At 38.6% G+C, this 26,207-nt stretch overlaps 1 protein-coding gene across 22 annotated transcripts in view; it reads right to left on the bottom strand.

Annotated features, from left to right (window-relative positions):
* Positions 1 to 26,207, bottom strand: part of stxbp5l (syntaxin binding protein 5L) — a 156,696-nt gene that overhangs the window by 39,896 nt on the left and 90,593 nt on the right. For all 22 annotated transcript variants that reach the window (XM_051959330.1, XM_051959326.1, XM_051959328.1 and 19 more), the window contains exons 5-16: positions 25,055 to 25,189; positions 17,103 to 17,166; positions 14,427 to 14,510; positions 11,575 to 11,698; positions 8,054 to 8,129; positions 7,521 to 7,675; positions 6,975 to 7,047; positions 4,697 to 4,844; positions 4,101 to 4,168; positions 3,414 to 3,454; positions 785 to 999; positions 468 to 643 (exon numbers count right to left, since the gene is read on the bottom strand). In XM_051959330.1, the coding sequence (XP_051815290.1) occupies positions 468 to 643; positions 785 to 999; positions 3,414 to 3,454; positions 4,101 to 4,168; positions 4,697 to 4,844; positions 6,975 to 7,047; positions 7,521 to 7,675; positions 8,054 to 8,129; positions 11,575 to 11,698; positions 14,427 to 14,510; positions 17,103 to 17,166; positions 25,055 to 25,189 (1,359 nt within the window). The remainder of the gene's footprint in view (positions 1 to 467; positions 644 to 784; positions 1,000 to 3,413; positions 3,455 to 4,100; positions 4,169 to 4,696; positions 4,845 to 6,974; positions 7,048 to 7,520; positions 7,676 to 8,053; positions 8,130 to 11,574; positions 11,699 to 14,426; positions 14,511 to 17,102; positions 17,167 to 25,054; positions 25,190 to 26,207) is intronic.

The following is a 26,207-nucleotide window of genomic DNA, read 5'->3' on the forward strand; positions in this document are numbered from 1 at the left end:
AAAAGTGTTAAACTAAATAAATAAATGCATGGAAAGTACAGATTTACGAAAGAAAATCCTGCCTTCAGTGTGGCAAAAATTAAGGGGAGGTTCCAAATATATTTTCCCTGTAGATAATCACAGGAAACAAAACAAAACAAAAAAAGCATACAAGTATAAATCAACAAAGAACCATTTATGCCCACTGTTTGCTGAACTGTGAGAGGGATTTTACCAATTATCACCATCATTTAATCATTATCTTGACAGAGCTGGGTCATTATTACACTGTTTCCAGCTAATCTGTTTAGTACAAGAATTCAGAATCTTTGGTTAGAAATGACAGCAAACAATGGTTATTTATCATTCACTAAATGTTTTGCCAATGTGTTTAATTAACCATCCCCAGGTACACAGGACCAGCTGATTTGTCAACAATATTTGCTATCTGGTGCAGTGAAACTACTGTATGGGTGAAGATGTCTTACTTGAGGCAAGGAATGCTGTCTTTGATACCCTCCGGTGTCCTGTTGCCAGGACTAGCTGGGTGTTGGTGGTGAGGTTGGGGTGAGTGGGAGCCTTGCTCTGAGAAGCAGGGATTGTTTTCATTCTCTGATGGGGAAATGACATCCTCTGACTCACACTGCAAGCGTACTTCAAGTGACTGGGGATGACACAAGGACAGACATGTACAGGTGAATCTACAGCATCTGACAAAATTGTCACCATAACACATAGCGCAATCGAAAACCGTCACTTAAGATGTCAGACAAGAAGCAAAAATAATAATTCTCGTGTCACTCACCACTATCTGAGTGTTGGCATCATACTTGCTGAAGCGATACAGGATGATGTGAGCTGAGATGCCAACCACACAGAAGATACGACTCTGAGGACACCAGCTGACCATCTGAACAGCAAAAGGGTCTTCTTCTACCAACTCGGCAGCCCGACCTTCACCCGGCTTTGGCTTCTCAAACACTTTGGAGGTCTTCAGCTTGTACAACATCTGCAGTGTGACTAGTTGGAGAAATTTTGGTTCAAAAAGAGTGTTATGCAAAACATTCTGTAAATGGCAACATGCATACAGGGCCTACAGAAAGCATTTACCCTCCCTGGAAGAAGTTCTTCCCCTTTACAGCTTTTCTAGATTTTGTGAAAAGTCAAAACAAATTTCAAACAAGTAATGTCATTTAATTAAAAATATAAAACAAAAAAAATAAATGATTGCATGGTTACTAATCTCTTTCAGTCTGTATTTAATTGATGCACCTTTGGCTGTAATTATAGCACTGAGCCTCTGTAGATAGATCTCAATCAGACTCGCACATCACTTTTACCCCACTCCTACAGCAAAATTGCTCAAGCTCTATCAGGTTGCATGGAGATTCTGAACAAACACTTCTTTTCAAGTCCAGCCACAAATTCTTGGTTGGACTGAAGTCTACGCTCTGACTTGACCACTCCAGAACATTCATTTTGTTGTTTTTAAACCATTTCTTTGTAGCTTTAGCCGTATGCTTCAGGTCAACGTCTTGCTAAAAAACAAAGGTTATATGTTTTGTTATACGTCCCTCTCAACCCGCCCGGCCAGCAGGCAGATGGGTCCCCCCTGTATAGAGCCGGGTTCTGCTCGAGGTTTCTTCCCTCTTAAAAGGGTGTTTTTCTTGCCACTGTCGCCTTTGGGCTTGCTCTGGGGGTCAGGCATATGGGTTCTGTAAAGCGTCTTGAGACGATTTGACTGTAATTGACGCTATATAAATAAAATTGAATTGAATTGAATTGAATGTTATCCCAAGTCGCATCCGAATATTGGGATCCCAAAATAAGTATTCGGATACCACCATCATGACCGACTATTCGGATATATGGGTCCAGCCGTACTAGTTTCATTGCCAAAAAGCTCCATTTTTTTAAAAAGTTGTTTTTAGACAGGTATAGTCAGACAGGAAAGCAGGGAGAAGAATGGGGGGGAAGACATGCAGTAAAGGGCCATGAACTGGAATTGAACTCATGCCGCTGCATCGAGGACTATAGCCGCTGTTCATGGGTCGCCCACTCAACCAGAACCATCTGGATGCCCCAGAAAGCTCCATTTTATCCTAATCAGACCAAAGAAACTTCTTCCAGTTGACTTCTTCCAGACTCACCCCCATGCTGTCTGGTGAACTCTATTAGAGATTTTTCAACAGCGGCTTTCTCTTTGTAAGTCTCACATATAGCTTTGATTATTGCGCAGTCTCTCCCATCTCATCTGTTGAAGTTTGTAACCCCTTCAGAGAAATCACAGGTGTCTTGATGGCCTCCCTCAGTCTTATTCCTGCACGATCACTCACAGCCTGCCTCACTTTGTAGAAATCTGTTTTCAATTTATCAGGGTTGAGGCTTTTTTCTAAAATATTGTCCAAAAATCCTAATTAAACTGGCCATCATAAAATGTTTAAAAGGGGAAAGCTTTCAAGGGGTAGTGAATACTTTTTACAAGATCTGTACTTTGACAAAAGGAAACCAGTGACAGGTTTTCCAGGAATGAAAGTCCCCTCACAATATATGTGTGTGTGTGTGTGTGTGTGTGTGTGTGTGTGTGTGTGTGTGTGTGTGTGTGTGTGTGTGTGTGTGTGTGTGTGTGTGTGTGTGTGTGTGTGTGTGTGTGTGTGTGTGTGTGTCAAGCGATGGCTATTCAAACTTGTTAGCAGGAAAAATGTATTGCTGGTGTTCACCCTTCAATGGAATTTTCTAAAAATATTTAATAAAAAGGTGAAATAACTTCAGTCATATCCTCAGCTTCAGTTGTAAGACGGTAACTACATCTTCTCTCCATTTGGTGAGACAGCTATATAAAATACATTAAGTTTTATGAATGGCTGAGAGGAAAGTAATTTTCAGCATGGCTTTATTATTTTTTCTGACTTATTTTCCATTTTACTCTTGCATTCAAACTAGTGCCTTTATCAAAAAATATACAGAATAAATGTACATGTGCACATTTAACTTTGAAGATGTGTTGATCAAAGAAGGACAAAAATGCAGAGCAATAACAAATACAAAAAAAGAAAAAAACTTATTGTATATATTGAGGTTGAGTTAAGGTTAAACTATACCATGAAAGTAAAGCAAAAAATGTCATCCAAAAATTCTTGGAATCCATAAAATTTGAGAAAACACATTTACTTGCTTTGATTTAGTATGTACTCATTTGTGAATGAGACACAACTGCAGGGAATGAAGAGTAATTTGTTGTGGCATATCTCATATCACTGAAGTGCTATTAATTTGCTCTGCCAAGCTTTCTTTCAAGATTGTGGCCAATCTGAAGCTTCCCACCAAGGAATTCATGAAAAATGTTGTGCATTTGTGTAATGAAAGCCTCAGTTGAACAAAATGTCTCACATCAGTGTGTGAGATCAAAAGAAAAGCTTACGGAGAGGACTTACTTGCAGAAGCATCCCAAAACTTAATTGATCCATCAGCATGTCTGAACAAAAAGAAATAAAAGTTAATTCTTTAGAGTAGAAAATTAAGGACACAAGTAGATCTTTTAACCTTGCCCTGTCCTTTTATGTCACAATTTCCCAGCTATCTACAAAATGATTGTATTAATTACTTATAAATTTTAGCAGTAATTATTCCTTGTTTTTAATAGTACACTGTGCATGAATCTGCAGCTGAAACATTCTTATGGCAGCAGAAAAGTTAAATTCCTACTCTGCTCTGGGGCAAAGCAAATACTATGATTCAAAAAATAAAGCATTTTTTAGGTTTTTCACACTGTGCACTCCACAGAACTGATTTCCCTGTTGGGCTCAAAGCGCTGGACTGCCACTGATATCTGTGAATGTTCCCCAGAAGCAGCCACCGCCTAGTGTGTAAGATTGAGAACAGGTTAGCATCTCTGTCGACCCCTTACAAAGCAGTGTGGTCCCACACTGTTCTGAGGTTGGCACAACCACGAGTCACACTTATAAAGCACAATAAATACAAAATATAAATCAGGCTTATTTTCATGATTTGTGAATATACACATATAGATGTAATTGTGATGCTTTTTTACAGTTATGAAGTTAGATTTATTACACAAAATGCTTCTTTACCCTCAAAATATGTCTGCATGTCTGACTTACCCTGTAATGATGATCTCTGGGTAGGTGTGGGAGCCTAATGTCCACGTTCCTCCACTAATTGGCCATTCCTGCCGTAGTTACAGACAGTGGCAATTATTTTGGAAACCCAGTCACATTATCTTTACCTTTTCCCCCGCTGTGCCCTGTTTAATTTGATTCAATATTATATCGTTTGATTTTACAAGAACACATGCTGTTATCCCGAAATACAAAACTTAACTGACTAAAATGACATATGTTATATATGATAATATCCAATAGGTTCAGCAGCAATTATTTTGACTTCATTGATTCTACAGTCACTCCACAGTTTAACTCTGGAAACCTTGAGAAATCAGAACCAAATTATTTCTTGTCAAAGTACTGAAGCAGTCAGACTATTACACAAGCCTCTTTTTACTGTCTATGCAGTCTCTGTGAATAGTGTAGACACGATTCTTTGATTACATAACTAAAAAGGGTTTCTTTTTATTGAAACTCTCACAACATTCTTGAATATCTTATTACATCAGAATTAATTATCTGAAAAGACTGAGCAGAAAAGTGAAGCACATCAGAAATTAAAAGTCATATTCCTCCCTTTTTGCCTTCCTTACCTTTTGACTGTAGCCAGTCTTCTTGTGTTTAGCTCCTATAGAGTAGAGGATGGGGATAATGTCTGGTGGACAGTCTGCAAAATAGGCTGTGCAGGTAACTGGAGACTCATGGATATCCATGGGGTATGGGTTCTCAAAGACAGGGAAGCTGCAAAATACAAGCATACAATGTGATATAATATACTGTAAACTACATCACAGCAGAAAAGAAAGTCATTATGACAACTGAACTACTGTCCATGTATACTGCAATTAAATCCGGTTATACAATCACATTTTCAAAAAGTATATCTGGAGTGCATACTTGATGTACCTTGCTCCAAGAGCTCTGAGCATTGCTAAAATGTAAGACAACATGCAAAATCCCCTCATTACCCATCCTCTACTTTAACAGCATTGTGACCATTATAAGATTAGGCAAGTGAAATATGGCTGAAAGATGTAGAGGTGCACTACTACAAAATTAAATCTAACTGTGTAGACTACATTAGAAACACTAGGGATGTATTAAACAGTAACCTTGCATGAGAATACTTATTGTGTGTCAAAATTCAAATCTACACTCTGCAGGTTCAGGTGCCTGCCTTCCTTATAATGAACAATTTAAACATAATTAGTCGCTAATCAGTGAGTTGATAACGTTAAAGACAATCTGGACATGTTAAACCTACTTTTGGTGTTAATGTCTAACAGCTCTAATTACGTAACCTAATTTACAGAGGGACCTAATTTATACCTAAGTGTTTTGCTGCTGCTCAAATGTATTCCCTAGCCTGAGGTGATAATCTCTCAAAATTGCACCACATCAGCAGCTCCCATCTTTATATTTTCAGACAGTGATACAAGTTAAATGTAATTGAACTGGTGGCACTTTCACCTAAAGGGCAAAGTAACATGTCTTTAATTAAAGGAGATTATCTTATCTTCTCTTCATTGCCACGGAAAGTTTGGAGCAGTTCAATCTTAAAGGGGTACTTCGGTTTTTTTCAACCTGGGGTCTGTTTTCATATGTCATTTCATACATGTGAATGATGGAGAAATTAATTTTCAACATAGCTCCAGTATTTAGCCAGGCAGGCAGCTTCGCAGCTCAGCTAGCGAAAAGTATGGGGCAACTTGCCCCCCCGCGTCAAAGTCCGCCCCAACGTGCTTTTTTCCCCACACTGACCGGCTCAGATAGTCTCAACGAGTGTCCCACAACATACTAGAGATGAGAAGTGAACGAAAACCTCCACATTACTTGGCGGTCGCTACTTGCTGTGGTCTGTATCCTAAATCGAGCGATAGCTCGCGCCAAAACACCGGTTTTGGCGCGAGCTATCGCTTGATTTCGGAACGAAATTTGCTTTCTAGCATCCTGAGATTTGGATACAGACCTCCTGGGACAGAGTTGACCTCCTGGGACAGAGTTCTGCCACTCTGAGTGGATTAAAGAGTAGAATAATAATACCAACCTTTTGTTTGTGGTAAAATCTATCAATCTACCTGTCAGTCGATCTAAAAGTTGCGTTCAGCGGCTTTGTAAAAACCTCTCAAAGGGGAACTTCGTTTTTTTCAACCTGGGGTCTGTTTTCATATGCCTTTTCAAACATGTGAGTGATGGAGAAATGAATTTTTGACATAGCTCCAGTATTTAGCCAGGCAGTTCCGCTTTTGGAAGATCAGCATTTTCCTACGTAGCAATGAACCAATGGAACAAATTACCCACAGAGCTTTTGAAATGTACACATTTCAGTGCGTTTTCACGCTTGCTGAAGCGATGGTTGCTCTTGGGTCAATCTTGTACCCATTAATGATGATTTTGAAAGTGCTTTGGTGGTCGTATCTTTTGTAGAGACTATGGACTTTAATTTTATGATTTTCTTTGTGTTTAATGTTGGGAAATGTTTATTTGTTGTGTTTTTTTTGTGTTTTTTTTTTTATTCTTATTTTATCCCAACACATCCTTTGCCTGCTCTGGGACTACAGGTGGAAATTAGCATTCGTGCTATAACCTGGCATAATGCATCTCTCCCTTCAGGGTTAATGTTTATTTGTGCAATGTCCCATGGATCAAATAAATAAATAAAAGAAAAGAAAGCATCTCTGTATTATGTGCACATCTACTGTCTAATGTACTGTCCATGCAGAGCAGTTGCAGACAATTTTTTTATTTCACAGGGATTTCAGTGGGGGAACCTAAGTGGACTCTTGCAGCTTTGGAACAGATTTACATTGTGTTCTCTCATCAGCCATATGAAGCTACTATTGGAAGTTTATATGTATATCAAACACATACTTGCTCTGTGTCAGATCCACCACGATTAAGTCCTTCTCCAAAAGCACCACCACTGCATAAGGCTCCTGTACTTCTGTAAGATATAAACGAAACCCAAGAACACAAGAAGATATGTAATATTTCAGTGACTGCACATTTTAGGATAATATGCAATTTATCTACAGCACACTAAATCATGAAAAAAAATTCTCACCCAAAAAAATTTGAGACACCAATACCAGAGTCTCAAATAAAAATACAAACCAATCTTTGAAAAGCCCAGATTGTTTAACGCTTTCACTTCATTTCAGTAAGCGTTGTCACAAGACGTGAAATTTTGTAAATTCAGGATTTGCATGTAATCAAATGATGACAAGAGATGTCTGCTGCTTGGTGCTGAGTAGGTAGTGTGCAGGGGCTTTGAAGAGCTTCTTTCCTGGAAACAGCGAAGCCCCTGTGGCTGTAAACCAAATCTCTCTGCATGGCTTTAAAACCACAGAAACCACTGAGCTGAGTCCAGAAAAAAAATGAAAGGCAAGTTTCATAACAGAGTCTGTTTGCACTCACCATTGTTGTAAGGGGTCTCGCAGAGCACCATGAACTCTACAATAGGATAGTCCATCTCCAGCACAGTGATGGCCTTGCCGTGCATGATGGTTAATGTTGGCCGTCGTCCTGCCTTGTCATATGAAAGACCCCCAGAGAAGATAACAAAAGGCTCGCTGGTGTGGAGGAAGAATGAAAATTTAGAAAGGGTTTGTCTTGGTCCGTATCAATACTAGTAATTCAAAATGACAAGAAAATGAATATCAGGAGGACTGAATTAATATATTAATCATTCAGTTAAACTGTAAGACATGCTTGTGGGTTGTAAATGATCAAAAACAACAAATGAGAGGAAAAATGAACGAATGCTCTTCCTTAAATCTAGAAGGTTATAGTCCAACAAATGAATGAAATAGCTGAAAAATTCATTCTTTGATTCTAATCTCAGAGGTTACAAATCGGTAAAAAAAAAAAAAAGTGTAATGCATGTATATGTGCAATCAGAAAGACTATATGAAATCAGGCAATCCAGATTTATTTGATAAAGTACACACCTGCTTCTTGAGGTCTTGTACTCCACTTTGAGTATGGGTTTACATGATTCCTTCCTGCCATCCTTCTGTATCTTTCCTGAATTCGAGATAGTAGCAAAAATCAAAATGGAAAATTACAGACAAGATTATTTTTTTCCCCTATCAATTCCACTGAAACTATTGAACACAGTTTAGCACATTTAAGCAATTTCAACAGCCTATTGTGCAACATCATACTACTGTTTGTTTCTCTTTGGTGTGACAATTTAATTTACTACACCATAATTATTATCATTGTAAGTACTTTTAAAGTAATTTTTACCAACAAGAGAAGAAAATGGACAGGGAAATTGTCACCGGGTGACTAATATCTCCTACCTGATTAGGATACAGCTATTATTGCGTTTTGCTACTGTTTTTCTATCTTTTCATATTCATTTTATTTGGCACAACTACCTCTATAGCTGTTTTATTCAGCTGAGCAATGCACTACTCTACACTCAGTCATTTCCTCCACAACAAATCCATCCTCCACCCGATTATAATGTCGCCTTAGCAATATCTCTGCTTTCAAAGCGGCTCATGACATAGTTCAAGCACAACTCTACCTAATGAAAAGTGTTTTTGTTCCCATTTCCCACTTCACTGTTTTGATTACTGCGCACTGTATTTCTCGTTATTCTTTTTAGAGAACAGCAGACCATTATCAAAGAAAAAGCATGAATGAGGGTTATTTTTCTCCTGCTTCTCATAATGAAATGATGTCGCCTTTGACACAAAGAGAGAGTCTCTCAGCTGGAAGGCACAGGGACCTTGGGTTTTGCTTCATGATCACAATAAAAACCCAGCACTTCCTGAACAAAAGAAAAGAAACTATGAACGAAATAGAAATCTCTAAGCCGTGAGATTTTAACTGCTTCTGCTTTTACGGAAAAAAAAAACACTGCGATTTGAAATTATTTTAAATATACCTATAATATAACTGTTTCTTTGGTGATGCCCTAAGGCCCTCTTGCCTCACAGAAGGTTCTGCTTTCGAACCTGCTGTTCATCTGGGGCCTTTCAGTGCAAAGTTGGAAAGTTCTCGCTGTGCCTGCGTGAGTTTCCGTTTTCCTCCCACAGTCCTAAGATGTGCATCTAGATTGGCTGTCGTTGAGAGTGTGTATGGTTTTCTGTCTCTTTGCGTTAGCCCTGCAATGAACTGGCAAACTGTCCAGGATTTGCCTCTCAGTGTCAGCTGCAGCCCCCATGACCCTCTACAGGATAAAGCAGCTAATGGACAGATGGATGGACAGATCTCATATTGTATTTTTTCAGTAAAAGTAGAAAATGGTGCTGTGTGACTGAAATTGAATCCAACAGTTGCATGTTATTTTTGCTCTATAAAGTAAAAACTGTCAGTCAGTAATTCAGTCTCCAACAAAATACATCTCTATTTTGCTTTAATTTACTTTGGTAAATACACTTTGGAATAAACATAATTGGCACATAGATTATCTTGACAGAAATACTTTTCTTTCCAATGCAGGTGTGAAATTTCATGAACTACATCGAGGTGATAAGGCATTGGTTAAAGGAATGTTTGGCATAAAAAGCACAACTGTTACAGTTTTGCCTCTCTCATGTTGTTAGAGAGGCTACTGGAAGTCTGGCTTCACATTGAGGATATGTTGTATGTATGACAAAGTCTCTTGTTCTTGTGTTAACTTTTGAGTGTGGAAATGTTTTAGCCTCCAGGAGGTGGTTTTAAAAGGACAACAAACAAAATACACCCACAATGAACCTTGTATAGAAACAGTACCATAGAGGCAGGTTTACAACAGAGATACTCCGTTCTATGACAACATATCATAGGGGATGTATTAAATACAGTACTTTTCATGATTTTCAGTGTTTAATGTGGACATAAATACAATTCTACAAATTCATATATGTATATTATTATACTAACAACAAAGCTGAAATAGTTCACATATCAGTGAAGCTACTTTCCTTCAAAATGCATTGAAACATGAGCATGTGGAACAAACAGTTCTGCATGCTGATTCTATAAACCCATTAAAAATGATTTACAAATGCTTCTGAAAGCATACAACAAAAATGTGTTGTGTGGATGGATTAATGACTGCACTGTGGCATCGCGTTGTTAGCTAGTCTGCATTGGTAAAGCAGTTATTGTATGTTATGTGGAGAGTTCCCACAGCAGGTCAGACTGAGGCGGGTTGGAGTCATTCTTTCCAGTTCTAGTTCAGTGTGATATCTGAGCACTTGTATTTTAATTGTGGAAAATCATTACGGTTTTTTTTTTGGATTTTCATCATTATTTTCCTCTATTTTGCAGTATTTTTGTATGCACCAGTCGCCAAAATATTGCTGCTTTTTCACGGTTTGTTTATCTACGGTGCATTTCATATATTTACTACTAGAACAAAGTGAGACGGCTCTGTTGCCACTAGATGACCATATTAACCGTTTAGTCTTCTCTGGTTTCATGTTCTTAGTTCATCTTTACTAATTTTTTGCTCCCCATGTCTTCTTCCTCACTCTGTCAAGCTCACCCTGTGTAATGCAAAATATCTGACAAACATCTGCCACATAAACATTCTGCTTGAATTTAACCGTGGCTTCAGGCTGTTTGCGCTCTCCCCCATCACCCACGTCCTTTCCTCCTGCCTTCCTGTTTTGTGATTTTTGCCTGAGATCACAGCTCACAGCGAGGAGGAAGAAATCTGACAAGGTCAGGATGCCCTGCCAGTACTCAAATCACACCATTGTAGAAAAGATACCTCAGGGGGGGCGACCTCAGCAGAACAGTACGTAGAATCACATATGCTGAGGAAATCATTCAGTTGAACCAGCACTGAAGACTCATTTAACAGTCAAATAAACTGGCAAGGACACACCATTATTTTCAGCTCTGGTTTGTCATGCATTCTGAATGTGCAGTGGTTGAATAAGAGTTCATGGCTGGTTACATTTCCAAAAGAAATCACAATCAGTTGTATTTGACAATAATTTTTTGATAACCTCAAGTAACCTCCAAAATTTGATGACATCATACTCATTGCCATAATTTATAGTATGATGCACCCCGGAGAGAAATCTGATTTTATTACTACACATAATTGAACTGTTTCTTTGGTGATAAACCTGTTTTTTCCAATAGCACTTAAAGGTTTACCAAATGTGTCTGTTTTACGTTTAAAAGCTATCACTCAAATAAGTTGCAAACTGTGCATCTCCTCTATATGCTACGTTGCATTCATATCGGCAGGGAAATTGGATTTTTTTATGGCTAGAGATCTACTTTTTTCATTATTACATAACATTTGCAATTCTAAAACTCTGTTCTGAACTAAAGAAGCAGGAGCTTTTTTCTGTCCACATACCCTGCAACAGTTTTGAACTCACCATTAATGCATGATAAAGCTGTCACATCAGAGGTCTAACCACTCGTAGTATTTTTGTCTGCTGTATTAGCTAATTTCCCAGTGAGCCATTATTCCTGGCTTGAGATTCTCACAGTATGCTGCATGTCTCACCATGAGGGAAGGTGACCTGGAATGGCCTGGTGGTGTTTCTGAGGTTCCATAGTGTCAGGCTGCCATCTGAGTGACTGCACATGAACTGCTTCCCTTCATGATGCCAGCTGACTGAATGGATGGCCTGTACCAATGACACAGAAGGAAGGGATATTTTACAAACAAGTCACGAAGTATACACACAGTGCAGTGAAAAATTAGAGATGGATTAGAGAAAGATGATTGATATTTTTTTCCCCACATTCATTCTCATCATAAAGAGCCATCTTCAGCAACAGCAAGAACAAAGAGTCCTACAACAGATGGTCAGGCCCTCGTAGAGCCTTAATCTCAACAAAAAAACTAAGACAGCCTAAATCCACAGCAGAACTGTGGCAAGTTCAAGATGTTAGTTAACAACCGGCCTGCCAAATACACACAAAAACTGTATGCAAGTGTTAGGAGAACTGAAACTGTTTCAAAGGCAAAGCACATTCAAATCTGTTATTTGATTGAGGTTGTTTTCCTTTTACAGCATTTTGCAACCAGTTACACAGTAAATAAAACACATTCTTGGTAGTGTTTATAAAAGCATCCTCATCTAAAACCATTTTTTACCACATCCTGTTCTCACCATAGACTTTGCTATTTATCTCAACTGTTCAGTGAAAAGCCCTGTGATTGGCTCCGAGCACGCACTCGAAAATTGAGCTAGAAGTTTTCAGAAGATTTCAATTGGTCTGAGAGACAAAAGTTCTCTCTCAGACTAATTGAATTACAATGTGCTGACAATGACAACATACCTGAAGGGTTTTGACAAGATTGTTTACTTTAGCATGTTTAAATCTCGAACACTGTGATTGTTTTCCAGTTTTAAAAAGACTCTTGTTTAATCCTGTACTGCTCAGTGATGTTTCAGTGGAGACACCCTAGATATGCAGGTGAAAATGACAAAGCAGTGATAAAGCTAGCCTCCCTTTTGTTCCCTTGCATTCACTACATATCTGTTGTTTGTTGGTTTAAGTTCTCATTGTGTATTCTTCAGGAAAGCTCCTTCCAAAGATTATTCACATCTTTTCATGTCAGAGTTACAGAGGTCATCACCTCAGGGGATGACATGAGGGCAATATGCAATCTGCATTCTGATTTCAAAATGGATAACTCGGAAGACCGTTCAGCCTTAACAATGTTGTATCTTAACCTTTTCTCATTTGCACATCCTGTGAGAAACAGTTTGCAGTATTTGACAAATTGGATGCAGCCTATTCCAGGCTTCTTTTTTTTTTTTCCAGGAAAGCAGAAGAGATTTGATGTTTCCCACGTGTTTTTCACACAAGGTTAAAAGGTGAGCAGAGACTTCTGTTGAAGCTCGGTTCTAATTACCCTTAATGTGGTCATTATGTGTGTTAATTAAAGCACACGTAACATTTACATGAGGCTACAAGAAGCAAAGCGAAGCTAGAAGCCTCAATAACAAAGCCCATTACAGTAAGTTCCTTCACAGAATGCACAAGTGAATTTGATCCAATGCTTCGGAAGAAAATAATAGGTATAAACGCATCAGATGCCAAAAGGAAAAGGCAACAACGTAATTCATGATTTAATGACAAGAGCACAAAAGATTCCATTTGTACCACTGAGAGTGGCTATAATTCAGCACTTCCACACTTTGGGTACTGACGCATGTAAGCAGAATTGTTTTTTCTTTTGCTAGTTTTTTTCTACTCTGTTAAAAGGGTGTGAGAAAACCAGGCTTATGAAAATGAGCTTAGTAACTCTTCACAGGAGATAGAACAAGAGCAGGTTTGAGACTATGTATTTTTTTTTTTTAAGTTGTTTTTGAGAGTTTAAGCTTGTGTATGTCTGTGTGGCCACATAATTCTTAAAATAGGTTCTATATAGTTAATGAGCTGTAAATGCTGCATCTATCTTTATTGTACTGCACGGAAGTCAAATGCCTGCCTAACAGGAATCTCACACACACTGAAATACTTAGACGCCAAGAACAGTCTCTGATTTTATGCACCGCAGCTCTCTGGGTGAAACAGCAACAGATGCTGTATTCTTCACCTGTTCCAGCTGACAGTGCTGTGCAGGCTGTCAGAGGCAGGCTGGACTGGTATGAGCATCCATGGCTCCTCCAATTACCGCTTCTTCAAAGAGCAGTAATTGGTTGGCAGGCAGCGGAATGCAGCATTTGATGAAAAAGTCAGCTCATTGAAAATAAGGAAAGTTGACGCTGCTCAAAGATGTAAATTGCACTCCGCTTTGTTGAGGTTCAAATTATTGTCATACAAAAGCGATGAATTCTGTTGCTTAGCAGGATCAGTGATGTAGGAAATGGTAAAAACATCAGATTCAAGGTTGTTAAGACTACAATGGTCGTTCCTCTAAGAGAACGCTTTCCTTCTCCTGGAGATGTGAAATCCATTCTGCTGCATGCGTGGCTCAGAGTAGGTAACATTTGTGCATCACATTTATTGCCTTTTAAATTGCAGGCTCCAAAAGTTCAACAAAATCTTCAAAGTCTTAAAAAAAAAGGCAAAAAGACTTTGGCGTCATAAGCAGTTTGTAATTTTCTCACAGATGCACCCCCGCCTTGACACATTTTGCTCTCATTTTTGTGGTAATTTGTTTTCTATTACTGTCAATTCTCCTGCATTCTTGTATACGTACCATTTCCTGCTGCAGAATAGAAATCACTAGAATGAAACTAAAATTTCATGGAGATATGGTGCAAAAAACACAGAGAGCTACTGAAAATGTACATTTTAATGTCAAGTCATCATGACAAGAAGAGAGATGACCTTTTTAGAAACAAAGCTGTTTCACCCAGCAGACGCCGAGTTTCTTGACGCAGGAGAGAAGCTCACCTCATCATAATAGATTCTGAAGTCGGCCTTCTTGGCCCGGAGGTCCCACTGTACAATCGTTCCACTCTCAAACCCTATAAGCAGCTGTAGTGTGGAGACAAGGAATAGAAAATAAAGAAGAAATATAAGTGCACAGGAACAGTTCTAGTCTAATTTACATATCACACACACTTTTTGACTGTCTGTGAGCCTTCAGTTTCTGAAGTTTTGGGGATCTGGTTTGTGATTTTTAGTGTTAGTATGGATTATGACGTACGATAAGTGATGATCTACCATTGATAGTATACACATTTGATTTCACCACCTGCATGGGTATGTCTTCTATCACTCCTCTACAGATATGTAGCAGAGTTACAGAGACCTGGAGGATAAACAAGGTATACCCTCATACTCACTAGATACAGTGGAACATATCACAGATATGTTTCTAATCAACATATCTTGAACATATTTATTTTATAACTATTCATCCAATTGATCCTATACTAGATGCAACTGCGCACAACCCTGATGACCAAAGAATAAAAGAGAAGCTTCAAACATGCTATAAAAGGGCTGTATTTTAACTGAAACCAAGATGTTTTCCTGAAAGTCTTGGAAATAATGGTTCCACATATCTCATGGATGAAAGTTCTGTTGCAGACTTCTTCACCTCCTGACCTAGAATTTCCAAGCCTCATAGATTTTCCTTCATAGGGCAAAAAATATCTCCTCTAAAAATGGAAGTTTGAATACAGCTTAGGTGTAAAGGAACATATTTTTTGCAAAACAGGGTTGACTTGTGTACTGTATGTATGTAGCTCTGCAACATGGGGTTTGTTTTATCCAACGGTAAAAAAAAAATGGCTGCTTCACTTATTTGCTAAAACCGGCTGTATTTATCTACATAAACACACACATATTAACACAGTTACACGTGCACACTCGCTGGTTAAGAGCAGAGACCGAAGTCGATGCAATCTGATGACAGATAAGAGGCGAGAGATAAGGAGTGTTGATAAAGTAGCACTCTGCTATTAAGACAGAGTGGGGAAAAACAGCTCTCCTGCTGAGAGGAAAGACTGTGTGCCATCTCAGATCTGTAGACGGGAAGTGGAGGGCAGGTGAGGGGGGGAAAAAAATTTCCTCTCATAAATTCTGCAACCCTGAATCTTAACATTGGTAACACCAAGAGTCAAGGCGAATGAAGATGCAACGATAACAAATGTATAAAGGACACACACTGTAAAATCTCAAATGTGTGAAGTATTTGGAGGGAGATTTGCTATGAATTTGCAAATAATAAATCACTGTCATCTAATTTAAATGATAAACAATGGTTATATACTGCAAATAGGCTCTGTTGTGGGTAGTTTAAAACAAGAGAATACTGCAGCAAGCAGAAAAACAGCACTGAAAAGAATGTAATTTTCACACCGCATGAGCAGAGATTTCATCCATTGGCAAGTCACCACAGAAAAAGCATTACCATCAAAACCAAGGAAACTGGGAAGTGAACACAGGTGTTACTATGAAACATCAGCAGAGGAGTATTCACTTTTTTGCAATCAAAATCCTTTTTCAGTCAATCCAGTTGTCATTTTTATCAATCTTTTATAGAGACACTGTCTTTAATTTATTGGTTATATAGGCTACTAGTTGACAGAACAGCCTTAACACTGATAAAAATATGTTCAGAAATCACTGGAGTGAAACAAAGAGAGGAAGTTTGGTTATTTCATCTAAATCTGCATGACGGATCACTGATGTTTAAAAAAAAATCAAAGAAATTTACACTTTTTTTGCTGTCTCCTGAGGTTCTAAAGTTTAGTGGGGTTTTTTTACATTCAAGGCTGAGAAAAGCAATAAAGACACATTATCTGTACCATCATTACTAGTGTATGCCAGAGCATTGATAGCTCAAAATGAATCATACTGCTAATGCTGGTACACTGGGCAATTTGCAAAATGCAGAAGTTTCTTGGCCATTTCTTGCTAAGGGTGAAATTTCTACTCTTTGAGAATACTGGCACCGATGCTTCCTTTTTTAAAATGGTACACACAGTACTCCATCTTTTCTTGCACTGACGGACTGCAGTATGTGACAGAAAGTGTAAGCTCATGTCTTGTTTTTATGTCTTCACAACTTGACAAGTCTGGTTCTACCCAGAGGCAGGCAAAATCCATCGGGAAAATCAATATGCTCTTCAACGACCTCTTTTACAGCAACCTCCACCTGCCACTTTTCCTACCAATTTGACTGAAGCTTCACCCTGAAAAAAAAAAATCACTTCTCTTCACATGAAGGGAGCTGCAGGACCCTTGCAAGTCAAAAACAGAGGGACGGAGGAAAAGAACACGCGAGCAACAACCGGAGAGATAGGATTCGGGGAATGGTTCTCTTTCAGTGAGCCACAGAGAGAGGCAGACTGACAGAATGAGAGGTGAAAAAACAAAAGCATTTGAAGGAGAGAAGGACAGAAAACAGACAGGGAGGAAGGATGAATATACAGAAAAAGCACAGGGCATCTGGAGGACATATTTATAGCAGAGAAGAAAGAAAAATACATTTAACTAGAGGCAGAGAAGTGGAAAGAGGGAGAGAGTCTCTATGCTGTAGACTGCTTTAACATTCAAGTCGGTGCTTAAGGACAACCAGGAGGTGTTGCTGGGCGCTTCTTTTATCTGCCTACTCACCTTGCCTTCATCCTTTGGGCTGTCACTCAAATGAACTACAGGTCCGGGGTGAGTTTTAGTTGATCTGTGATAAGAAGGAAAGATAAGAGAGAGGTGGAAAATACATCAACTGTAATGCTGTGAGACAATGCTGGAAAAGGACACCTCGTCCAGAGAGGACACACATGGAAGTAACGAGGAGAGGTTTTTACTCTACCAATAAAAGACACAGCTGACTGTTTACATCAGAAGCTCACTGCATGCAAACACACTGCTTCACTGTGCGACACTTAGAGCAACTATATGGAAGAAAATTACCCACTGTCTGCATTCACATTGCAGTCAGCAACGACCAAACCTTGCTTGCAGTGCTTATACCATTTTAAAGGTGCTTTTACTAATGCTGTAATTTTCCAGTCTTAACATTCTCCCAACACATTCAAGTACTTCTAGTACATTATACCTGTCTTGAAATTACAACCTGCAACATACAGTACATTGTTCATTTCTGTCATTACGTGCTGCATAAAGAGAAGCACTTTTAAAAGCCAATACTTTGCCTTCCTTTTACATTATGAAAAGTTAATCATCACCCATTTATTCAAAGACCTACACATTATCAGGTAGCTGTTACAACTTCGTCTCCATATGACGGTTAAATTAATCAGACCAAGCTGAAAACGTTGGTGGTAGTTTGACTGTACTCGAGTGTTTCCTTCTTTGTTGCTTTGCTGGATTTCTGCAGCACAATTCTGTGTTTTACTGCCTCTAATTAATGACTAAATTATGAAGTGCAATTGTACATTAAGTGCATTTCCTTTCCATTTATGGCATTTTGTCAACCTTTTCTTATCCAGCTCTGAAATGGATATACATGAAAATATGGAAATGAGGATATCCAGGTATTACGGCCTCTTTAAAAATTAAGAAATTAGGCTCAAACAAAGAGACCAGCAACATATAACCTGGACACAGACACGGCAGGTGAGTTGGTGAAGGGAAAAAACAGCTATATTTATAAATAATCCAACTAATCAGGGTAGAAACAATGGTGAAAGGAAAAGGGCTGCAGCTGCTGGCCAAAAGAAACAAAAGAGGGGTGTTGAAGGTGGCTAACCCGGCAATGGGCCCTCGGACCAGTCACCATCCCTAACTAAACTGCCTAACCAAAAATAACTGCTACAAAAGGAAAACAGCAAAAATAGAACTACCAGCAACTGCAGCCAAACTAAAACAACAAAACCCAGCAATCTAAGCATACATGGGGGTGGACTGAATCAAATACCTGAAAAGACAAGAAAAATCCTGAAAGGAAAATTTGCACAAACACAAAAAAAACCCCTCACACATTTGTCCAGGAAGGACATGTGGCACTCATACCTCTGCTCTGCCTGCTGCTCTCTCCTGCCTCCCTAAATACCCTCCTCCTTCCTAAGTGCTAACAGCACTCAGGTGTGCTGCAGCTGCACAGGTAAAGGGAGGAGGGAGATCAGAGAGAGCAAGGAGAGAGGCAGCAGCCAGCTACACGTAACATCAGGTAACTATGCACCCTCACTCACCACTGATGCTTACTGTCACCTCTCGTTATTATTGTTTTTTCAGCATCTTCATCTTCATCCCTGCGTGATGGTTTGTTTGACTTTCTGTACACCCAACAGCAAAAAGCAAAGGTGGATTACCCCATGAACCCTTATCAAGACAGTCACAAGTCACTGCAGTTTGATGGTTTGCCATTTATTTCAACTCCAGTACACAGACAAGGAAGTAAATCAAATGGAAGATAAGAACAATGATGTAAACAGAAGCAGAAAGACAACCGGACTGTCCTGTCACGTTGTGTACCTGGTGGTGTCCCTACAACAAGTAAAAAGTCATTTTATGTGTTGTATATCTCATTCCATATCTATCATTCATCTTTACATTAATAACTCAAACTACACAGAAAGCTATACAGAGCCTGCTGTACGAGAAAGCTAATTTTCGTATTTGATTTCAGTCAGACTTAAAAAAAAAATCATACAGCTATTCCTTGTTATATGCTATTTGCAGAGGGCAAAATTGTCATGACCCATAGAGTCACAACAGCTACAATAACTGGACAGACTGACTAAATTGGAGTTATCCTTTAAACTCCCTATCAGTTCAGAAAGCTATTAAATTGGCCCTACCAGCTACAGCATTAAAGTGGTGCACATGCAGATCATCATTGATAACTATAATCCCATCAAATAATATTGTACTTCACTTCAAGTACATTGTCCTTCACTTTACTGACATATAATGAATTCTTTCTATTGTGTATGTTCAACAAGGGCCACATGGCCACCTGCAGGCATCATAATAGCTGCCACAACCAGGATATTTTAACACTGCGGCTGAAATGTGAGCTGATCTGGGAAGCGGAGGTAAAGTGTGACTGACATGTTCAGATGGGTCCATTTAGTTACGCCTGCTGGTGGAGAGCGATAAAAACATGAAACCCCAGCAGGCTCTCAATACATTCCTATTCCACAGTTTAAGTACTAGTAAGTCAAGGTATCAACAATCTATCTGCAATACACAACACCTGCCCAATCGTTGAAGTACCACAGTGGGTGAATGTCAAAAGCAAATCCTGCTACACCAGCCGTTCAGAACAAACAGCACACCGAGCTGAAAAATACTTTCAAATGTAACGTGCACTTTTCAAACCAAACCTTTTTTTAAATATCACCAAACCTACACACTTCACAAAGAGACTAATGTTGAAAACAAGTTCTTTTAGAGTAGATTAGTTTAAAAAGAGGGCATTAAGCTATTGAGAAAAAGTTCACAGTAGTTATTAAATTTCAGATTGTGCTCCGACTAATGGTGAATGCTTGCTTTTGTGAGTAGAAATCCTTGACACTGGAAACAAATATGTGAATTTGAGGTGAGTTACTGACTGACTTCGTGACATACTGGCAAAGTTTTCACTTCTCCTGACAAGGCTAGTCTTTGAAATGCATGGCAAGCGAATTGCAAGGTCTCAAGAAATAATGCATACTCTGATGAATACTGTGGAAAATTTCAGAAATATTGTGAGGCCAAATAGCTGAAGAGTATAAAGTCTTACATTTCCTAAATATGTTAACTGATTCTGTTAATAAAAAAAAAAAAAACAATATCAAAATACAGATTGTATTACTGTTGCCAATGTAGGACTGCTTCATTATTTCATTAATGCTTTACGTATATGATTAACAGTGGCTACTTTTCCAGTCTGATCATATGTCCAGAAACATTTTGTAAAGTACACGGAACCTGTTGGTGTATAAATTCTGAAATGTGATGTCATTCCAATCTTTGTGTCATCACTCTTCAGTTCTTTTGAGGTGGCGGTGGGTTGTGTGGATTTAGGGCAACAAGTTTAATTTAATGACTATGTTTCTCTCACAGAGATGTAATAACAATGTTGATGAGAAAAATAGTCAGTGTAAAAGCTTTCATTAAAGGTACTAATGTCCCAGGCGTGAACTAACCGTGACGTCACCCGTTGGTTTCAACGCCGAGAAAATGACGCCCGGATTTTGCTACTTCCTGGTCGCTGTTTTGGATTTTTTGGAGCCAGTGACGTAAAAAGCGTCAACAAACAGGCTGGACCGGAGAGCAACTAGGGGCAGGATTGGCTGAAGACTCTCTTATCCCGCCCACATTTTGCCGCAGAGGCTTCTGTTGCTTTCTATCAAGTATAGCCACGCCCCCTGGCTCCGCAAACTTTAACGATTTATTTAAAATTCAGGATTGATTTATTTTAAGATCGGCCACCTGATCTCTCATTTTGACCATGAAAACTAACAGGAAAAAAATCCTGAGCTGTAGAAAATCAGTCTATCAAATTTTATTTTTTCCAAAAATGAATTGGGGTCGATGGAGCAAAAGCTTTTTGGAGCCAACCCTAGTGGATGGCATGATATTGCAAGTTTTTGACACTTCTGGATGGGCTTCAATTTTGGAGCCAGATGCTACGTCCACTTTATATACAGTCTATGTAATGTCCAAGTCTTTATTACAAAATGATGTTCCAAAATACAGTCAAGACATTCCAAAAAAAAAAAACCCAGCAACTGTTACACAAAACAGTTTAGGAGATGTGAAAACCACAAGAGTTTCCCTGCATTTCGTCTAGTGAATGCTGGAATATGCTACAGCACACAATGCACTGATTAACAGGCATACTTCATAATCTGCATAAATAGCAGTAAAATTAAATATATTAATTAAAAATATTCTTTCAACCATAACTTCTATGAGGAAGAAAATACAATAAATGAAACAGAGTTGAGGCTGGAGAAGCAAATGCATAATAAATACACTGTCAGGACCAGGAAAATAAACAAAACAAAAAAACCCTGATGTTTTGTTTGTTGTAGTCATCCCAAGACTAACTACCAAGGCTGTTGCGATCACAAACTCAAATGCAAAGACATCTTTCGTTGTAGCAGGGCCAGTGAAGCCATGGCAACCCATCACCGTTAGGAAAGGGTAAATAAGCAACCTGACACATGAAAAGGAGCTAGGAGCAGGGCAGAAAGCAGTATAAGTCAGCTGCAGAGGTGTGAAGGACGCCATATATGAGAACTATACAGAGAGTAAATCAGACTATAATCATATAGTGTCACATACATTCATATAATATCACATGAGCAAAGGCTATCTATTGCACATATGCTTCTACAATATCTATTACTTACAACTATTATGAATTTAACATGATATGTCAAAGATAAAAATTTAGTCTGTTTATTTTGTTGGATTGTAAAATAAAACACTGGGAACAGCTTGGATGCAGGCATTCCTCACATGCACTGTAGAGTTAATAAATCATTCTTATTCAGTTATTAGTTATAAAAAAATGTACAGCAGATACATTGATTTCATTTTAATAACTTTAATGTATCTGAAATGTACAATCTAAAAATGTATCTTCTAGGAAAAGGGCAAAGGTTCATGACCTGGTATCGGCAGGTATTCAGCATTAAATGACTATCAGGACATCCCTAACAAAAATGTTTGAACATTTAAATTGTATCTCAGGTAAATGTTGACTTTGTCACTGCTTAAACCAAAACAACAGTCTTCCCACAATTCTAACCCAGTTATATGCATTTTTTACTTATAGAAGAAATTGTGGCACCAGGAGGTTACTGAAAGCTCATTGTTTATTTTACAATCCTAATAGCAGATGCCAATGTTGATTACGCCTGACATGATGCCTGGCGTAAACATAATTCTGTTCATCAGAGGGATCTTTGAACTGCGGCACAGTGTGCACTGGGCTGCTGTGTTTTCCCACTTCTTCTTGCATCTCATTTTTTATATCTCATTTTGGAGTGAATGTCCTGAAGATGAAATTGTGCATTAAATACGATGCAAACCCATTTGAATTTCAATGAGAGCCCGGCCCTCCTGTTTGGGAACAGTGGCCCCAGTTGAATTGTTGCTATGACAGATTGTTTTCAAGAGAGTACATTTTGGTTTGTATTAAATGAATGTATCTGTGAATGACTTGTCACACAAACAAACATTGTAAGGACACAAATGCACAGAAAAGTGTAAATATACCTGCACACATGAATGTGGCTCACACTCTGTAGTTTGTATGGTTAGTAGAAAGAGTGGATGATTTCTCCCGTGCTCACTAAATGTTCCATAGCAGCAAAAACAGGAAGTCCCTGCTCATTCCTATTCATGTTTTGTGAAAAACCTCCCTACAGACAAACAATGAAATCCCCCAGTCACTCTGTGTGTTGATGCGAGAAGATTCATTCTCTACTAGTTCAACTTGTCATGAACTTTACTTCAGAAAGGTACAGATGCTAGCGATTAGAAAATCTATAATACATTAGCGTATGCTCAAACAGAACACAACACAGAGAGCACAAAAATCTGTTGACTGTTTAATAAGAATGCTAAAATGACTTCGTACATTCTTGAATTTGCTTTTGTGTGATATTTCATCACAGTGAAAAAGATATTTAGTCATCTCAGTGCATGCCTGCTTGTTTGGTCACATCTGAAAATGCTGATGAGCTGCAACATATAACCATCTGCTGAATATTGTATAGGATGCTGTAAACATAGCCAAGGCTACAAGCCAGATGGATGTCGCCTGTGGAGCATATCCCAACCCATTTCAGACAGACAAGAAAACCAAATCTAATCGTCCAAATGGCAGAAAAATGCATTTTGCCCTCACTCTGTCATCGTAAACTGTAGTCAGGGAATTGTATCCGAGTCCAAGCACAACTTTCAAAGCTATAAAGAATATCCATTACACCTATTTTTGAAGCTTTACTTTCTACTCCTATCCTAGTTTTCAATTGCCTATTCACCACAGCACTTTTCAAAGTAGTGCGGTCACACATTATTGAGCTGTCACTTCACCAAACCACAGTGTAAACAACGGTTTGTCTTCATTTATTATATGACTACTTTATTAATACAAAATCCAGGGTTCCTTGTGGCTGTATTCAGGAATATACAGTCATACTCTTGCTACACACCAGTTCAAATAATTTTCCGTAGATTTATCTATGTACAAATAGAAAATGGTTCAAGCACAATGCCAGAGAAGTTTAAGCCATGCAAATGTACAGGATATTTGCAAAATTCCAACTACTGTGTCACCCTCAGAGACTTGCAATGATTGGCAAACAGGCCTCCCACACTTACACATCGGTGTTAAGACTGCTCACTATAGTTTGGGCTGTCACAAGGCAACAAGATGGCTTGGTATAACAGCGACTTGTGACTGACACTGCAGCAGGGGACATGTCAGGGTAACACCAGAAGTGCAGCGCGTAGGTGGGTGAAACCAAGAAAAACAAATGGGCATACAATGCGACTGAGCACCGGTTGTGTATTTGATGGTGCTTTAAGTTGTCAATCTGCAGCATATGTCAGCTGCACAGGCAGCATTCATAACAAACCAAAGTGCATGCCAACAAATTAATAAAGAATTCTGTTGTCTGATAAGTTATTTCAAGTGGAAATGTGAAGCATTATATTATACTTGGATTGCTTACTGACAGCTGGATGAATAATCATGTTTTTTCTCTATAATCTGCCTGTAGCACACTTGAATTCAACTCTTTAATTTATGTCTTCTACTAGTTATTAAAATGTCTTTTGTAAAAGTTATGTAAAATATCAAATATACAGTCATTTAGTGTGTTTTTTTCCCCCATGGAAGGTTCATACCTTTGTCTTCTACAGTAGTAGCTACTGCCAATAACCACTGACATTCAGTATGAATGAGAGTGTTCAGCCAAAAACCCACATGATCTGTTAGTTACAGAAACATCCAAAACACCTGGAAAATGAGGGTCCCAACATTATGAGCACAAAATCAATTAAATAACCCAGAGGCTGAGTTTATATCTCACTGTCAGCCATATAATCATTCAAAGTTAGAGCTATAACAATAAAATCCATCTGCCGTTCACGTCTCTCCAAAACAACAAACAAGCAGACAATTTTTCTGGAGCTCACCCCTTGCTGAGAGCCGTTTGGTGTAATTAAACATTTCTCTCGTGTTTAGACCTAATCTTTGAACTGTGAGATAATGACTGCTGACTTTTTTTAATGGTCTAAGTACTACAACAGTACCAACACAACACTTGTTTGGTTATAAATTCAACAGTCTCAATCAATATTGCTTAATTAAAATCCAAATACATCACATGTCTGGCAACATCTGAAAATAAATTAGTTGATTTTTATTATTATTTGCCCAAATCACATGTTCAGGAAGCAATAGCATTAAATTCAGTAAAAGAGCAACACAAATGCCAGTTCATATTTTAAAATTAATATTCTACCTCAGCACCTGGCATCTATGCTACTAAGCGCTGTCATTATTATCACTGATTAAGAATCATCATTGACAATAGTTAGTCTGGTTTTTTTTTTTGTTTTTTTTTAATCCAGTATTTGCAGCATTGGATACTCACAGTTCTATGGCCTTGTTCCACATGATGACGTATCCGGACAAAATAAAGGATTCGATGTTGACAATGTGTGTGTTTCCACGCTCCGTCCCCACATACAGCCATTTACTCTGAAACGGCAGGTGGCAAAAAGTAATCCTGGAGAAGAGGAAACAAGGAAAGGAAAAGAAAGACTGTGTTAGAATATGAACAGTGACAGAGGGGATTCTGATTCAGTTTGCAGTAAGGATTGTGCTGTTTGCGTATATGCATTTCCACGCAGTGCGATTAAACACTGTAATCTTGCAGAGTGTGTACACATTGACACCTGTTGCAGTTTATGCACAACCCTGCTACCACCAAAGCATTTGAAGCTGCCAGGATTACTCTGATCATGATTAGGATTGTGAAGGAAAAATTACTCCTGTCAATGGCAGTCACCTTAAATCATACTGTAGATCCTATAGGTTACTTCAAATTATCCTAAGGCTTATTACTTATAAACCAAGTTCCATTCTGCTTTTCTTCAAGTAAAGGTGCGAGCACGTACAGGCCTTCTCTGCCTCTAATATGACCCTGAGAAAGGCAGATGCTGCAAAAGAGTGTCTCACATGAGAAAGTGTTGTAGAAAACAGGTATTCTTCAGTCTGACGTTACTGAGCAGATAAGTTGCCTCCATATTGGACTGTAGTCTAAGTCTGGCCTTCCTCCCAACTCAGGATATACCCAGAGCTGAAGAGAATCCTCAGAATTGGTGCTGGCAATGCTCACATCACTGTGTTGCTTGTTGTATCACTTCTTCTTACATCAGTAAACCTTACTCTCAACCTAAGCCATCTGAGTCTCCAAAGTATCTGTGTCTGCTCCCTCAATCTTCTCTCAACATTGCAGAATTTCCCTAACAGGATAGCAGTAGTTTACATTGATGTGTGCGTATTTGTGTTCGTTATCTCGCAGTCAGCAAAAAATAAAAGCTATTCAGCTTGGAAGCATATATTTGTTGTTTCCCTTTTTCCCATGTCCTAAAAATAAATTATTGCACTCTAAACAAACCAGTATGTTATATAGACATGCTCAGCAATGACAGTAGCATTCTTTAACTTTCAGTATGTACTGTGCATGACAGACTCTGCTTACGTCACTTTCCAAACCCTAATCGTACACCAGTGCTCAATTG

The sequence above is a fragment of the Acanthochromis polyacanthus genome, chromosome 14, assembly GCF_021347895.1.
Source record: "Acanthochromis polyacanthus isolate Apoly-LR-REF ecotype Palm Island chromosome 14, KAUST_Apoly_ChrSc, whole genome shotgun sequence".
NCBI classification, from domain to species: domain Eukaryota; kingdom Metazoa; phylum Chordata; class Actinopteri; family Pomacentridae; genus Acanthochromis; species Acanthochromis polyacanthus.